The sequence below is a fragment of the Sceloporus undulatus genome, chromosome 4 (assembly GCF_019175285.1).
Source record: "Sceloporus undulatus isolate JIND9_A2432 ecotype Alabama chromosome 4, SceUnd_v1.1, whole genome shotgun sequence".
Taxonomy (NCBI): domain Eukaryota; kingdom Metazoa; phylum Chordata; class Lepidosauria; order Squamata; family Phrynosomatidae; genus Sceloporus; species Sceloporus undulatus.
Window position 1 is genome coordinate 57,809,323 of NC_056525.1, and position 18,286 is coordinate 57,827,608.

The 18,286-nt window shown below is 39.5% G+C and overlaps 1 protein-coding gene across 1 annotated transcript in view; it reads left to right on the forward strand.

Annotated features, from left to right (window-relative positions):
* Nucleotides 1-1,443: 1,443 nt before the first annotated feature.
* Nucleotides 1,444-18,286, forward strand: part of SLC26A9 (solute carrier family 26 member 9) — a 47,780-nt gene continuing 30,937 nt past the window's right edge. Inside the window, exons 1-6 of the mRNA XM_042464038.1 lie at nt 1,444-1,583; nt 9,009-9,148; nt 10,658-10,768; nt 12,907-13,082; nt 14,005-14,169; nt 15,891-16,043. Coding sequence (XP_042319972.1) covers nt 1,459-1,583; nt 9,009-9,148; nt 10,658-10,768; nt 12,907-13,082; nt 14,005-14,169; nt 15,891-16,043 — 870 coding nt within the window. The 5' untranslated portion in view covers nt 1,444-1,458. The remainder of the gene's footprint in view (nt 1,584-9,008; nt 9,149-10,657; nt 10,769-12,906; nt 13,083-14,004; nt 14,170-15,890; nt 16,044-18,286) is intronic.

Below are 18,286 nucleotides of genomic sequence, written 5' to 3' on the forward strand. Positions count from 1 at the left end.
AGGCTAAATGTCTCATTCACCAAACTACAATGACCTTGAGTCATGGCAGTTAAAGTGGTAACAAACTGGATTATTTCTGCAGTGTAGATGCAGCCACTGATTTTTCAAAACTACATAGCAGATTGGTTTACTGAAATTAATATTCTCAGTTGCTTTTACACTTATTTAAGAGCTTCAAAATGACCAATAAACCCATTTCCTCTTAAGGTAGTTTTGACTTGATATTCTTTAAAGTTTATCTATCCTTTTAAAATGTTGGCTATATTGTTCTTTTTGCTCTTGTTTGTGTTGAGAGACATGCGGAGGGGAGGGGAGATTTTTTTAAAAAAATTGAGCAAGGCAGACTGAGAAAGAACTGTCTGAGGTTTGTATAATTGGAATCAATTACTGGCTTAACCAGGTATCAGATATAAGTGGCATTAAGCCTTAACATTTCAAATATCAGCTTTAATTGATGAGATGAATCTCTTCCACATATGTGAGTCATGTAATAGCATCCCCAATTGCTTCGTAATCTGTCCTTGTCCTTTGTAGTAATTCCTTCCCCGCTCATTTGCCCACTTGTTAGACACCTAAATGCTTAAGTGCAATACTGAAATAATTATCCACATCCTTGTTCTATTTTTGTATATTCTTCCACTCCACCTCCAGACTTATCATCTTGCAAAAGTGCTCTTTTCCCCTCCTTTGATAGCTTTGTTTATACTACGGCCAGCACTTCAAGGAGTTTATTTATTACCTGCCTCTGGAAACACCTTGATACTTTGTAGGACTGGTTGAACAGGAATGGTTGGCATTATTATAATTAAAATAGGTCAAATTGTTACATTTCTTAGTTATGCTTAGTTTCATAGAATATTTATTGAGCTATAGTTCAGGGCTATAAAAGACTCAGAGCAGCAGCTCTAAACATCCACACAACAAAGGTAAGATGATAGGTTTCCAAGGGACAGAATCCACAAGGCACTGTAGCAGCTGCTATAGAGTTCTCTAGAATACAGTATATGTGAAACATTACCACAACACAGTACATCTTTGCAGGCACATGCTGATGCAGCCATCGCTCATCTAATTTCCTCTGTGGTGAAACAATGGTATAGGATAGCCAAGGCTAAATAGCAATACAGTGGCAGAGACACATGACCTAACATTTGGCAACATGCGTGTTTCTGTCTACCTCCCACATCACAATAAATTAATGGATTATTAAAAATCCATGCAGTCTGCTGTGAGGCAATGACACCTTAGGAGCAGCCCAACCCTTTCTTCTACAAAGAAAAAAAGAGAGAAGGAAAAGGGGCAGGACTTTAGGAGGGAAAATCTAGAAGCCAGGCTTACTAGGAATGAGGATAAAGAGGAGCAGCCAACCTCACTGATGATCTTTCCCTTGGTGATGTTCCATTCTCACTCCAGTTTACTTCCATTTCATTTTGAGGCGAAGGATTTAGTGAAGCAAAGATGACTGAAGCTCGGCCACGTTATGTCATCAACCGCCCGGCTTATTCTAGTGAATTATTTGATGAAGCGTTTGAGAGGAAAAGTAGAAGTTACCCTCTTGGAGAGAAAATAAAGAATCTTTTCAGGTATGTAGATGTTTTCATTTAGGTGTTGTGGCATAAATGTTGTACTGTACTAAATGATAGATAAACCAATCCAATTTTCTTTATGAGAAAATGTCAAATCCAATTTAACCCACACTCTAGTTTTGCTTAAACCAGAAGCAATGATGCTAATTTTAAGACCAGTCCTCCTATTCAAAAATGAAACTGTACAGTTCTCCAAATGGAAAATTCTCTAGAAAATTATCTGGCAGAATCTGCAATCTTCTTCTTGTTGTTGTTGAGACTGAAGGCAATTTACAACTTATTAAAACTGGTATTACATAGTTAGGTTGGGAAATGCCCAATATCAATATGGTCTGGGCTCTGGGACATCCAAGGAGAATGAGTTCTTTGCAGAATATCTCCATTTCTTTACTTTTTAACGTTAATGAATTATTGCTAACTGTTCAAGAGCAGACATGTATGTTTCTACTGACTAAGCCAAGGGAGATTAGAATGAGCAAACTATAGCAATAGGAGAGAAGACCAAATAACATGCCCAACTTTCTGCATCAAATAAGGTTATATTAACTCATCGCAACCACCACTGTGTGCATATGAATAATATTAATGAGCACTCTCCAAGAAAACTGTCTCATCTTGTAACACCACACCTCCATCCCACCCCAGATTCATCCCTTTTCACTTGCTGCCCCTCACTCCTGGAACCTCCTTCCCCCACAAACACAGGTCATCACTTCTTTAAGTAGTCTGTAACCCCACTTCGATCCACTGAGAGAGGCGGAGAAACACAAATAAATGTTGTTGTTGTTGTTGTTGTTGTTATTATTATTATTATTATTATTATTATTATTATTATTTAACCAGTTTCAAAACTGAATTGAAGACCATCCTGTTCAGAGAAGCGTTCCAAAGCATTGCGTGACTATTATTTGTTATTTGACATTTTTAATTTGTTGCCTGCTTTACTTTATTGAACCCTTTCATGTATTGTTTTGTATTATTTATATATGTTATGTTATTATTTCTTAAATTGTACACCATGGGCAGGTTTACTTTATCCATTTTTACAGTTTGTATGTACAGTGCTGTGTAAATCTACAGTGCTATATAAATAAAACATAAAACATAATTATAATAATAATAACCATGAAGAAAAAGAATTCATTTGTATTAACTATGGGTAGATCTTTCCATTCTTAGGTTCTTGATTCTTTATCATTTCAAAGTAGATTTGGGTTTGTCAAGTAATCCAACAACACTGTTAGACAGGAGGCAGAAACCACAAAATTCCTGTATACAGCTCTGCTTCAAAAAGGATTCAAAATAAGAGTGATGACATACCTAAAAAAGTGTGCCCCCAAATTCCATAGCATTTTGCCTTATTATATTTATTAGTTATAGTATGCCTGAAGAAATGAGGTGTGGTACTCAATAATATATGAGACACAGTCATTACCCTGAGGCTTACAATCTAAGAGACTAGACATATATGGGAAAGGAGGAGTCAAGGGACAAAAAAGAGAGATTTGAGGTCAGTTAGAAAATGTAAAAGAAAGAAATGAATTTGGATCTGTCCATCAAAAGAATTAAATGTGAGTCACATACTGTAGTGTTTTATTCAAAAAAGTGTGTGTGTGTGTGTGTGTGTGTATATATATACATGTGCACCTGCTGGATAGTGGATTCCTCTTTAATTTTTTTCTCCAGCAAATTTTTTGTTTTGTTTTTGTGCAAAACATGGGTTTCCCATGAGCCTTCAGATACCTCCCCCCTTGTGCAGGGATGGGACCATTTTGGATACACAAAGATCACATTCAGAAACCAAGATTGCTATTTATGTGTATTCTTGTTAGTATTAGTATTAATGTTTGTATTGTACTCTTCATACTGGGTAATAACATCCAGGAGTAGCTATGTTGGCCATACGGCAAAATACAACAACATCCAAAATCCACAAAACAGCGATATCTTTATTGCACCAACCAAAATGCATGAAGTACTTCATACAAGCTTACAAAGCTTCACTGGCTTCTTCATCAGTTAAAAGTGATAAAAATCATACAGGAGAAGAAGAAAAAATGATGATGTTATTACCACAGGCCTACATTTTGTGAAGGCAATGATTCACTGTTTGCAAATTTGGTCATTGTGCCTCTAACATACAACAGGACATATTTTGCCAAGAGCTTGGAAAGTCACTTAACCTCCCAAGACCCCACTCTATCAATCATTGGTTAGTTTGTTTTTTTAAAATAACCTCTTTACTTTTTTTCTGTACAAAAGAAACTTTAAAAAGAAAGAAAGAAAGATCAAATTTCTACAAGGCACTGGTCAGTAATATTAAACACACCTAAATAGTCAAACCATAAAGTCCTGTAACTATAAAAGTAACTTAAATATTAGCGTTGCACCACAAAAAGGAGTGAACCTTCCCTCATAATGCAATATAATTTAGTTATGCTATAGTTCAGGGGAAGGAATAATGCATGCCTGCAAATGTCATTCAATGGCAAGTGCCAGCAACCCAGCAATAGTGAGGAATGCCACAAAGTGCAAGTCATTAATACCTGCAGTGCCACATGACTACCACCCCTGCCTTATTTATTGTAGAAAGGAATCACTTATGAATTGTAACTAGTTATGCCCAAATACTGCATTATCCGTATCATATGTCCAACAGAGCTTCCCTTTTAGTCTGGAGCTTATTCTACAAGCATAGAGGAAAAAATCCAGCTATTTAATACCATGATGCTACCTAACACTGTCTATCAGCAGAGGCATCATATGTATGGCCAGATGCACAGTTCCATAGTTATTCTCTGCACTTCCACTCTTGCTTTAAATGAATGACAGAAGTGACTTGCTTGGGCACATAACAGAAGAAACGGAGAGATTACATAAAACTAATCTCATAAAGTGGACTCACAAATACACATAAAAACACAATCCAAGCACAGAAAAGAAAAGAAAACCACAATCAGACACAGATATTAGAACATTAATATTTGTCCTCAGTGGTATATGGTTCTTACATATTGTGTGACGTAGGCTTATGCATGGCCAAGAATGCATTACTTAAGTAAACTGGACCCATTAATTTGGACTACACAATTATTTCTATGTTGACTTTAGATTTGGGTGGCACCCAGTATGATTGAATGGGCTCTTAAGTGGACAAAGTTATGGAATCATGCCAATGGAATAACTGGTCTCTGGGTGATTTCTTAGATTTTCTTTTTAAAAAATTGATACTCAGGGAAGAAAATAAAGTCATGATACATTAGATTCCTAATCTAAAAGAAACTACTTCAGTGTTCAATTGTCAATTATACCAGCTACATTAACACTTGATGAAGAATAGCAGAATTTTTAGTCATTGCCATAGCCACTTACTTTAAATGCATAACACATTTGTCTGGCATGAGCTATATTTCTTTCCAGTAAATCTGAACAAAATATAAGTGTTGGATAATTATATGCTACCAGAACATAATTAAGGCTTTAAACCTTTAACAATTTGGGAATAGGGCATTTAAGGTACCTTTTGAACCCCTGTATCCCTACTTGGTCAATCTAATCATCTAGAGAAGCTTATTTGTTGATGCTGCAGGATCCCGGAGTTTGCTTTACTCAGACCAATGTTTCTAGTGTAACAGTGACAGTGTTAAGCAGTTTATGGATGCTTTTACACATGTCTCTCCAGGGACATTAAGCAAATGCCAATGATATTGAGTTTCTAATGCATGTTTAAAACTTTTTTTTATTATAGCAAATCTTCCCAGACGTATAATTTTAGCTGAGTGTATTACCAGCCATTAGATTGCACTGAATGTATGCTTTACTGTGGTTTAAATGATCTTTTAATTATATACACCATTTAAGTATTTGTAAGTGTTACACAGCTTATAAACTGTTAAAGATAAGTAAAGCCAATAACTTTAATATGGAAAGTACAACATAAAACTATGCTTGATGATTTTCACATTGAATAAGCCAGACTACTGCAAGCTATTGAGTGGAAGTGACTTTCCTCACTTCAGTGCCGGTGGCAGGCTGCCTGTTCTTTCTGTGTGTGTTGCCATGGGTCTTTGTTCTTCCTTTAGTTGAGTGACTTTGGCCAGAATGTAGAGACATTACTTTTTTGGACAACAACTCCCAGAATATCGCAGGCAGCCTGGTAATTGGCCATGTTTAAACAAAGTGGCTGGTCTTTCAACAGTGGGCTCATACAGACAGGCCAAAATAAAGCTGCTTTGGGTCACTTTGGAGCTATGCTGTTTAAATGATGCATGTGTACTAAGAGTCCGGAAGCCACACCAAAGCCACACTCCAGTCCTTAGGATTGAAGCGTGGCTTTGATGTGGCTTCCGGTTTCTTATGACGCATGCATCATTTAAATAGCATACTTCCAAAGTGACCCAAAGCAGCTTTATTTTGGCCTGTCTGTATGGGGCCAGTGTTTTATATGGCCAGAGTCCTTACTGAATGCAAAAGGTCACAGCTTCAATCTTTGGCATCTCCAGCTTCAGCCTTTGGCATCTGAGTAGATATGCCTGCATCTGACACCTTAGTGAGCTGCTCTCCATCATGAGGTGTAAACATCACCAGGCCCATTTCCATCTCCCTGTTTTGATGTAGTCCTGTTCGGACAATGCATAGTCCAAATCTTGGTTCTAGTGCAATCATTGTGGACACTGTCCAGCATGTTCCACACAAGAAAAGGGGGTATAACATCATTAAAACAGAGTAAAAAAAAAACCTGTTGCTCCAGATCTTCTGGGAAGATCCAAAGCCCTCTGTTCCCATACTGTGGTGGCTGTCTTCACAGGAATCCTACTGGGTCATCCAGTACGTCCACTGCAAGTCATTCGCTCTGAAGTCAGAATGAGGTGCCCAGCATATGATTGTCACTAGACACTTTGTTCTGACCTCAGAAGCAAGTGGCCCACAGCAGCAAAAGATGGGCTGGGTGGTCCAGTGGGAGGCCAAGGTAATGGGAACACGGCCAGGATACTCTGGGCTGCCCCTGGAGTATCCTGGCCAGTGCAGACAAGGCCTATGATAGGTCTATGATGGAATTCTGTACAAAGCAGCCATTTGGAAGATGTTATGTGGAAGCAAGAGGACAATATTTGAAGCAAACATTCATAGGCCCAGACTAGTAAATGCTTTGATGTTATGTTCTTAAGTGTGCAGCTATATATTCTGACTCAATACAAGACACTTTTTGGAGGAGATACTGTTGAAGCAGTAGGACCATCTATGAAGTAAGCATTTTTTCATAAGACCAGGGTGTTTAGTGTTTAAATGTACAGTTATATCCTGTTGACTTCTCATATCCCATTGTTAAAGTAGGCCACACAGGATTACTTTGTTCTGTTAGCTAACAGAGCTATTAGTTCTGTTGAGCTGTTGTACAAGAGCTGCCCAAACTAGTAATGTGATGGTTTATTACACTCATCATGTTTAGTATGCTAATAGCACTTCACATTCTATAATTTTGCCCAGATTTCATTTTGGTTATGGACACAGAATTCCTAATGCATACCTTCCAATTGTCCCAATTTGTTAAGGACAGTCCCAATTAATCCTCTGTTGTCCCAATTTTCAAGCTACTTTTTAAAATGTTCCTATTTCTCTCCTCCTCCCACTCCCCCCCCCCCTTTTCCTCTGCTTACTTTCATTGTTGCAATGTACAAAAAGTACAAAAGTAGCTTGCTCTGAGTTAACTCAGCAAGGAGGAGAGGAGAGGAGAGAAGGGGACAGAAACTTGCCTTTCCCATTAGACTCAAGCAAAACAAACTGCTGCCTCTACTAGCTTCCTCATTGATAACTTCCATCATCTTAATCACACTCATTCTGATGCTGTCTGGCCACATGTGTCACAGTTTTCATGTATAAAGTGTTGGAGGGCTGCTAATGTTTAGAGTATCATAACTGGAAAACAAACCTAAGTAAACATCAACAAAAGCCCTTGGCTAGGTCTCATGGTCTGCAAATTTCAGTGGAGATTGAGATAATGGGATACTGAAATATTACAGCATTAAAATCAGTAGAAGACTAATTATGAATAATGTAAGTGATCTATTTTTTCCACTGATCCTCATGCCAACAATGTACAGATGTAAAACACCACATGCCCAAACAGCCCTTTTTTGTCAGTGAGGATTTAAGCAAGGCTGTCCAAATATATTTTCCTGCTTCCCTGTACAGATGACAACCAGATAGGCAATGGAATCACTTCAACAATGGCAATTGGATAGTGTCCCCCCATCAAACCTGAGGTCATCAGGCTACTTTGTTTTTATTTATTTTATTAAAATATGTATAACTTATTCCTATATTATGGAATCTCAAGATGGTATTCAAGTAAAATCAGCATAAACAATTTAAATCAGTACAGTTTTTTTAAATGAAAATATCTTTCAAAGACTAAAATATACCAGTTAAAACCGCTTTAATGGTTAGAACTGTTTAAAAACATATGCATGCACCTTTTGAAATAAATCTATTTGGCCCCAATGGCTTTTAAAGCTGTGTTTTAACTTAGCACTGGAAATACTCCAGTGTCAGTCCCACCTGGGCCTCTAAGTAGAAGGCATTCCCACATTTAGCAGGAATGTGGGACAAGGCTTTCTTTGTGGTTGCTACCAGACTATGGAACTCCCTTCCCAGAGATGCAAGATTGGCTCTCCCCTTGCTGTTCTTTCATTGGACTTTCCTGTTCCAGCAGGCATTTGGGAACAGATTGTTTACATGTAAGGGCTTTCCATTTTAGCATGCTGTATTAGTTTTCATTAGTGCTTTTTAAAAATGATTTTAATCATTTTAGTTTTTATTGGTAGTTTATTACTGTTTTAATCTTGATTTCTGTATGCTTTTAAACACGTATGGCTTTATTTGTATTTCTTTTAATCTGTAAACTGCTTTGAGGTCCAATGTTGGATGAAAAGGTGGGGTATAAGTAAAATGATGAATTGACTGACTGATTGACTGACTGACTGAGTCCGTTCTATAACCAAGGTGCCAGAGCAGAGACTGTCCTCTTCCATGGCCTCCACCAGTGTAAAACTTCCACTGGTGGGGGAGAGAAAAGACCCCCTCCAACAGACCTCAGCTCTTGGACATGCACATGGAGAGAGAGACATATCTGGACCCCAACTGCTTTAGGGCTTCAGATATTATCACCAGCACTTTAAGGGATGGGGAAGGGTTGTATGCTGCTATAACACTGTCCACCAAGAGAGGGTCAGGCACCTCAGAAGGGAAGGTTGTTCCCTACCGTCTGCCACCTGAGGCATTGTGCCTCATTCTACCTAATGGCAGGGCTGGTTCTGTGTTTGGGGTTATGAACCATCCACTCTCTTACAGTTGTACACAAATAACCTTATAATGGAAATGTTCCTGACTGATTTTATGATGGCTTTCTTCTTTTCTTTCAAGATGTTCACCATCCAGACTCAAACTCATCCTATATAGCCTGTTTCCTATACTTGTATGGCTTCCAAAATACAAAATCAAAGATTACATTGTTCCTGATGTCCTTGGTGGAATCAGTGCTGGGACTATTCAAGTGCCTCAAGGTGAAAGAACATTGCCTTATCCATATTATTCAATTTTTTCTTGGGTAGTTTCTCCATAGAATACATTTAGGAAAATACCTATATATCTTATTTCAACTTCATGCCAACCATGGTTTAAAAATCTATGTTATGTTTATGGCCCAGTGGAATCTTAAAACTGACATGATTTTGAAGTGTGCTTTATCTTTGTCCATATATTTGGGAATTACCCATGTGTAAAACAATTAATATATTTAAGAATCTTCCATGTATATATGAGTCAGGGGTTTATGTCACCACATCGTCCTTTGAATGTCTATTACACACAATTTATCTGCCTTCAAAAGAAGAAATAATGTGTTCAGGTGTTTCTAGATAATGGTTTCTGTTTGCCCTTTACTGTATAAAAGAAATTCCAGTATTTCTCATGGTATTTATTGTCACATTATATATCCTCTTATATTTCTTCAGTGTCTCCTAATGGATTTTTGTCTCCCAAGACAAATTTCTTAAAATCCAAACTTATAGGTATCAGAATAAAACACTTAGGTAGTAGCATAAGTGTTCTAGTTCCTACTTCTTTCATGAATTTACAGTGATGTAGCTCTGCAGTGTGGAGGATTTTCAAATGCTGCTACAGAGGGTCTCAAACAGATATCTTGGTTGTGTGAATTTGTGGTAAATCATCACATATATAGCCTTCTGTTATGACGAGAACATTAATGTCACCCGCAGTTGACATGGGTTGTTTTTTAATATGAAAAACAAAGCACCTCACTCAGTGTCTTCAGCTTACAGTCATTTACTAAAGTCTGCTAGAACACATAGCAACATCTGGCCTAAAAGAAACACAAGGTTCCAGAATTGTTCTGCTCTGAAGAAAATATTATCTTTTTAATTTCTGCTGCCAAATTGAAAGATAGCATAGTCTATCAGTACAGAGGTCTGCCTCTTAAAGGGGTAGTTCACCAATTGTTTGTAGGGAGTCACTTAACCACCTGTTGTCACTATTCCTGTCTGCTGCCTAGCCTTTCTGATAACTAGGGATGGGTAGATGGCATCCCTAGGAACACATTGAGCTCTCAGCTGAGTAGGTCCCAAGAACCCTCAGCAATCAAGTAGTTCAGAGTTCTGGCAAAAGCAATCTGACCTCTGGCTGCAGTCTGCCAGCAAGGATAGGAAAAAAATCATAAGAGAGAAAAGCAGGTATTAGGGAGGAAGGGAGAGGGCTTCCCCACTCATTTTTGCTCTGGCTTATGCCTACTACCAGATTACCTATGATTCTGGACAGAAAGAAGGTGGCCCACTTGTATAACACATCAGCTATGTGTCAACCAGTGTCAACTTGGTTCTATCATTTTGATTAGCTTCTTTGCATGTTTACATTGTTTTCTGAGATAAATGAGTCATTAAAAGAGCCCCGTTACACAGTTCCTGTTATTTTGTGGGTAGAATGTTGATTACCTAGCTGGCTGATGCATTTTGAGGGATAACAGACTCTGAGATATATTTTTCACTTGTGTTTTACAGGCATGGCCTTTGCTCTATTGGCCAATCTTCCTCCAGTCAATGGACTCTATTCTTCCTTCTTCCCTCTGATAACCTATTTTGTGCTTGGAGGTGTTCATCAGATGGTCCCAGGTAAGATCACATTTTCTATTTTAGGGACTGAAAGCACATTATCTAGTCTCTCTATGAGGTCCTACCACCTTAAGCTTTATTCCATTTGCATTACACCCCTGTCCTAATAGCTACAGAGCAGGAGTAGGCAACCGTGAAGGGCTAGGGAGCCATATTAGTTCCCTAGGTGACCTAGAGGGTACACGCTCCACGGTATCCACTATCACAAAAGTTTTCTCTCTCTCCTCAAAACACCCTCTAGGGACATTTTCACCATGTTTTGTGGGATTTCTAAAACATTTTAGTCCCTGGAAAGACCTTTTTCAAAACAAGAGAAAGTGATCAGTAGTAATTTCTTGTTCAGTGCCTGATTCAGAAAAGGCTTCTCCAGGTCCTAAATTGGTCTAGGATCACCACCACCAAAACATGGTGGAGGTGTTCCCCACCCCACCCCTACAGGGGATTTGGGGACAAAAAAATGGAATTTCTTTGCATTATTTTGAACCTTAGGGAATGCTTCAAAACATGTTGGAAAGCCCCTCCATAGCCTCTAGAGGTCATTTTGGGACACTCTGAAGCAGAATTTGGAGGCCATAGGGGTCACAAAATTGGTTCTGAGGGCTGTAAGCAGTCCGCGATTGCACTTTGGCCCCATTCCCACTTGGTTATAAAGGGAATCAAGAATCTGATTATAGGGACATTGTTCCCATTTGAATTCGCATTCGATCCTAGTTAAAGGGAAATTGGTCCCATTTGAATTCAGGTCCGATCCTACTTTGATCGATTTCTCTAACGAAAACCCGAATCAGCAGTGGTTGATCCTGGATTATCCTGACACCACTTTTCAAGCGGTTCTTTTTGCAGCTGCCATGTCAGATCTGGGGTAAACTAATGGGAACGACAAGGTATCCGAATTGGTAGTTTAGGAGGGGAGGAGCAATGTTCAAGGGGCTGTCCCGGGGGTGTCACCAGCTTTGTTCTCTTTCCTGGCATTCCCGACGCCATTTCCCCCCGTTCGCGTAGCCTTTCCCTGGTGGTGCAGGAAGCAGGGTAAGGCAATTGCATGTGTAGACATTAATTTTTTTAAAAAAAAAAGTTTTTGATCGCCTAGGCGCTCTGTCAGGTGTCTGTACATAGAAAATTTCTACATTGACCTCCAAATGCAGAAAGCACATTATGCCTTCCTGCAACCCCTCCCCCCACTCCACATAGATCGACATGTGAGGAGACCCATTGAACACCATTGTTTATTTCCTTTTTTTTGCCTGAGCACCTAAGTGCCTAAGTGATCGATTGACTACTAAAAAAACCCCCCAGAAAAACAGGTTTGAAAGACACAAATGGGAACAAAAATAGCCCGTGTCAAAATGCATCAAAGAAATTGGCATCACTGTGACATCTAATCACCTAAGCGCTTGATTGACAGTTTTAAAAAAACAGTTCCAGAAAGGCAATGGGAACAGGGAACAAAAAAGTCAGCGTCAAAATACAATGGAGAAATATCAATAGGAACGAGAACATGGGTCAAGAAAAACCAAGTCTGTTTCAATGGGAACGATGGACATGATGTGAATACAACTACGAAAACTCGATTCAAGCCAGACTCGCAGCAAGATTCGTCGATTTATATGCCCAATAGGAATGGGGCCTTTGTCCACCCTCACTATAGAGCCTTCGTATCTTGAGCTAGTTATGAGGCTCAGGAAAAATGGACTAGTGGTCTTGTTATACAGCAGTTTTCTGCCCTTTTGCTTCTAGTCATTCCATCCATCCATCCGAGGCATTAGGGCAATAATGATTCTCCCTTCTTCCCCACTTCCCTGCAATTAGCCTTTTAAAAGAAGTATACTTTGGCACTAATACAGGCTTTATAGAAGCTTAAATGCAGTTTTGTGATGGCAGTGGTGGTAAAAGAGAATCTGTTCCTCTGAATAGTGATCCAAGATAAGAGATGTTGAGAGGAGAAAATCTCTTATCTCTGATTGAGAAAAAAGGTTTCCCCTGTTATTATGAAATGGTGAGTAGGCAGCATATGCTAAGAGGAGCAAGGCATGGGGAAGCTGGTGGATTATATCAGCAGCATCTCGCCCTAAATAAATGAGAAGGCACTTTGTATACAAATGCAAACCAACATTCATGCATGTGTATTTCTCTCACAGGCACTTTTGCAGTCATCAGTATTATTGTGGGGAACGTTTGCCATGAGCTGGCTCCTGACTCTGAATTCCAATACTTTAACCATACAACCAATGAGTCCATGGTGAACAACACAGCCATGGAAGCAGCCAGACTGGAGATCTCTGCTACCCTGGCTTGCCTGACAGCTATAATACAGGTAAGGTTGCATTGTACAGCATTCAAAACTGTAAAATGCCCAGACTCTCTTGTATGGAGTTGAGAATGGAAAGCAGGGGGATGACTATGCCAGCACATCAAGCCTATTTACAGTTTTTGTGACTTTGTTATGTTTGTGTTCGATACTTTGCTATGTTTGTGTGTATCTAAAAGTGAACTTCATATGCAAAAGAAGATAGCAAGCAATAGCAAGTACATTTCTATACCGCTTATCAGTGCACTTATAGACAAGCGGTTTACAATGTGTAAACTATTTGCCCCCAACAAGCTGGTTACTCATTTTAGGGACCTCGGAAGGATGCAAGCCTGAGTCGAGCTTCAGACCTGGGCTGGTATTGAACTCACAACGTGGCAGCAATACAGACATTTAACCACTGTGCCACCAGGGCACCCTTTACTTCATGGATGGCATACATACATGAACAAGCATGTTTAAACACCCATAGCTTGAGTCTCTGATTAGGCCCAGTCCCCAGATGTATTCACAGACCTTTAAAGACAGGTGCTTATGTGTGTGTATCAGCTCCCAACCCCCCAAAAAAATTCTCCCTTCAGAAAGCACTGATATTCAGATATTTGTCATATAATGTGTACATTTTCACATTATTACTCTTAAATGTAGTGGAGATACTCTTTCCAGGAATTAAACCGTTCCTAAATAGTTCCCTGGCTGCCCTTCCTCATCTTCTCTTACGTCATCTCTCCAGCAATAGGGAGAGGTCACATGTGTCACTTTTGTACCATACTCCTACACTGGGGAAAACCCCTTTTGGAAGAGTTATAGCAGTCAAATCCACACATACAAGATTATTCCAGACTTTAGAATGAACTGCGAGCTATCCCTCTGAGAGATTAGATTCATCATTCCATCTGAAACATCTGATTGTCCTTTCTCTCCATAGATATGCTTGGGATTTGTGCAGTTTGGCTTTGTTGCTATCTACCTTTCTGAGTCCTTCATCAGGGGTTTTATGACAGCAGCTGGCCTACAGATCCTCATTTCAGTGCTCAAGTATGTCTTTGGCCTGACGATTGCATCCTACACAGGACCCCTTGCCATTGTCTATGTAAGTGAGCAACAGGAGACTGTCGCTATGATTACTGTCCAAATTTGTTTATGCTTTAGCAACATGTAAATCAGTTTGGAAGATATGAATGAATTATTCCCTGAGATAAATGTTTATTGGATCAGGACCTGGAAGATGTACCATATTTCAGAGGAAGGCAATAGGAAGTCACCACTGTATATTCCTTGCCTAAGACAACCTTGTGAAATTCATGGAGCTGTCATAAGTTGACAGGCAAGCTGAAAGCACATGGACACACATACATATAAGGAATAAAAACCAGTGTGTGATTTTAAAAGGCTACTAAGGGGCTCGACAGACCACCCCAAAGGGGCGGTATGATGCCGCCCCTTTTCTAGCCAGATTGGGGCTGCGGCAACCACACACTGCGGCCCCAATCCAGCCTTTTCAGGGTGCAAAAAGGAGGCACAAAAATCATTTCCTTTTTGTGCCCTGGAAAAGGCATCATACCCGCGTTGCCATGGTTTGGTGGTGCTCCTTCATCGCTGTGTCATATGGCTGCAGCGCCGGAGGGGCATCATGATGCCCCGCACCATGTGGAGCAGTGCACAGCATCATAGCACCCTGGGGGCGGAGTCAGGGGTGCATCATCTGGATGCAATGACCCGACTCCATCTCCAGGCCAGCCTTAATGACCAGTATGAAGAGGGCCTTAAATCAATGCTTCTCAGCACTGATGAAGGACCAGCTCCTAAAAAATTGTTCAGGGGACTGGTACCATATTTGTAACCATTGACAACAAGTGTTTCTTTCCTAAAAACTTCCTGCAGACAAGTTGCTAAGGGCTCACAGATCAGCACTGCTCTGTAGACTACTATTTTGAGTGGCACTGATGTCATATCCCCCTTTCCTATTAAAGAACCAATTTTAAATCAAAACGTTTTCAAACATTTTTCAAATAAGAAAAACCAGAGATGGAAATTCTCTCAGATCTTTCAGAGAAAACAGAATTTAATTCGCTATGCTCCATAACAATGGAAGCTGCACATGTGACACGTGTCCTTTCTAAGCAACCTTTGAAAGGTACAAGAGTGCTTTCATGGCCTTGTAATATTAGGGAAGGTGCATATAAGTAACAAGAGTAACTATTAATTCTACCCAACTTTAATTACAAGGTTTTATTAGAAAGACTGCATGCAATTATAGAGTCCAGAGATCCTGCTGTGATCCTCTTGAACCTTCTTCTAAAGTCTCAGCTGGATGCCACTGTTGGAAACCCCAAGTCAGATTAAATGCATCCTGTCTCGTCAGGCCCTACTTACTGAGCCTATTACTAATCCATAGCTGGCTACTAAAGAAACTGTAGCTTCTTAGGTTGCTTTGAGTGCTGTCTACTACTGTTGAGTATAGCCTTCTAAGCTAAATAAGGGCCACTGAAGTACCATCTTTGTGAGTGAGAGAACAAATACTGTGACAATGTGGGGAGGGGGTACCGGTCCGTTGTTAATCATGTGCTTTGTATTCAGAAAGTTCCAGTTTCAGTCTCTAGAATCTCTGGATAAGAGGAGGAAAAAATCCTGCCTGAATCCCTATAGAGCTGCTTTCAGACTAGTTAACAATATTGGTGTAGATGGATTAACAATCTGATTCAGTACAAGGCAACATTGCATGTGCTATATCCTCCAGTCCTGATGGCATGTTGATGAGGGTCCTTGCTCACTGTTTCTCATTTAATCTTTCTCTCCTCTTCATGCCCTTAGACTTTTATTGACATTTGTAAAAACTTGCCAAAGACCAATGTGGCCTCCCTCGTGTTTGCCTTGGTCAGCTCTGTACTCCTGATTGTTGTGAAAGAGTTGAACATGAAATACATGAAGAAAATCAGAGTCCCCATTCCGATGGAGATCATTATAGTAAGTAGCTGTCCCTGAGATCAGTTTATGCCATAACAAACCACATTTTGTGAACATTTAAATTAATTCATTTTTCTGTGTAATTTATTTAGTTGGAGAATAAGCATTCTCCTACTTTACCTTGTAAGGCAAGAAACAATATGCTCTAAAACAGAGGACAGGTTTGAGAGGACTGGGCAGTAGCACATCTATTGCCACTACCTGAATTTCTTTACATCTTCATTTTGCACCTTTAAAGAGTAACAGAGTAATAGATATTATACTGGGAGGGAAACTGTATAGAGGCAAATTACCTTAGTAATGCTGCTCTCCCAAATTGCAGCACAAGGATTTTAAAAAATGCCTAGTAGAGGCAGTGAACAAATTGTTGGGAAGGGAAAGAAGACCTCACCCTCTCATGTCCTGTGATTGCTTCCTTACATATTGTTTTCAGTGATTTTGCTGAAAGTTTGCAACAAAGGAAGGATCAAGGGGCAAGTTTTATATTTCAGTAGCGGGTGGATTGGAAGGTCTTGACTAGAAGCTGAAGGTAGACCCAAGGTAGAAGTCAGGACCAACTACTACTGGGAACACATGTGTGAAGGCCTTGGTTCATCTGTAGTAGCCTCTGTTAAGGGAGCAATACCAAGAAAAAGGTCTCTTGTTAATTCAAAGCTATTCTGTTTGCCTAGATTTCAGAGAATGAAAAAAAAAACCAAAAATGGTTTCTGAAGCAGCCAATCCATTCCACATGAGGGAACTTACCTACTAGTACATGAAGTACAGTATCTGGTTTGTGCTCCTTTTAACACACCATGGAGTGGTCTGATATTAAAAATATTATGCTGTTCATTTTCAGCCTAACAAAATATGCTGTTGACCTATATATCCATTACAGACAATTAGAAATGCAAACTCATAATCTTAGTAGATTAATCAGGAATGGAGATGACCCAGATTTAGCTAGGATCACTGGGGGGGAAATGCATTGGCATATTCAAATTAGCCTTGACTGATGTTTCAACAAGTCTGAGTGAAAATATCTTTGGGCTATTTACATAGCAGGAAAGGTACTGTACCTGCAGATAGCCTGACTATATTCCAGATTACTGAAACATGATGAGACAGGAAACTGTAGATGCCTACATACCTGATGTGACTGGGGAAGGCAAGAGGCCAATGTATACCCAGAGAGCATTGGTGTAGTTATTGCTGTAGGAAATTCAAAAATTTGGGCAGACATTGTCTTTGGTTTCAATTTATAGTTCTTCCAAAGTCTATAGTGGTTTAAACATAACAAGAATTGTGCTAGTTTGGATGAAAAGAATATAGAGTCTTGCATTCTGTTCCTGCAGTGGCTTATCAGACATTTATGGAAAGCCTGAAGCAGGACATAAATGTAGTTATACCCTCCTGTTTGTGATACAGGGCAATTTGTATACCAAAGCATGATGCCTTTAGTACTGGAGGTGATAAATAAGTAGAGGTACTAGTAGCCATTGATTGCTCTTTCCTTCCTTACCGTATGCATTTGGGAAGACATTAGACCCAAACTAATCTGCTGGTGGTGGTTTCAGGCTAGCAGCAAAGATGAAATTATTCTAGATTCAGAAAAACAAATATACAGAAGAGTTTCGAGAAAATGGAAATGTCATATTTCATCCATAAATACACAGCTGTACTCTTGCATATTTTTTTTCTCCAGCTGAGCTGTTGAAATTATCATTAAAGTAAGCAGACTTGGGAACAGACTCCAAAAGGAAATCTGTTCATAGATCCAGATGCATGTAACATATCCATATACTCCAGTATCACCTTCCACCTGCCCAGATCAGGGCACAAGGGATCAACATCTTGAGAGAAAGAAGAAACAAGAGCTACTATTCTCTTGACAGATAATCCAGATATCCAGCCTTCTGGGCTGCTGGAGAGAATGAATTATGATGAGGCCTTAAGTTAAACTCTCTTTCCCCTTGTCACATGCTAGGAACCAAAGCCACATCTCAGCCTTTTTCTGGAACTCAGTCCCTTCAAAAGCTGCATTTCAAATAACAGTAGTTTGTTTCCATGAAGACTGTAATTCTTGCAGACAAGTATGAATAATATTTTAATAAGTGGCTGAGTCACTAGGTGGCACTGGACTTGGTTGTATCCAGATAGAACATTTCTTGTGGCTATTTTTTATTAAAAGACTATAAAATAATTATCTTCTACTGGGTCCCATATGTCTTGTTTCAGTCATGGATCTGAATGGTTGCTGGAAG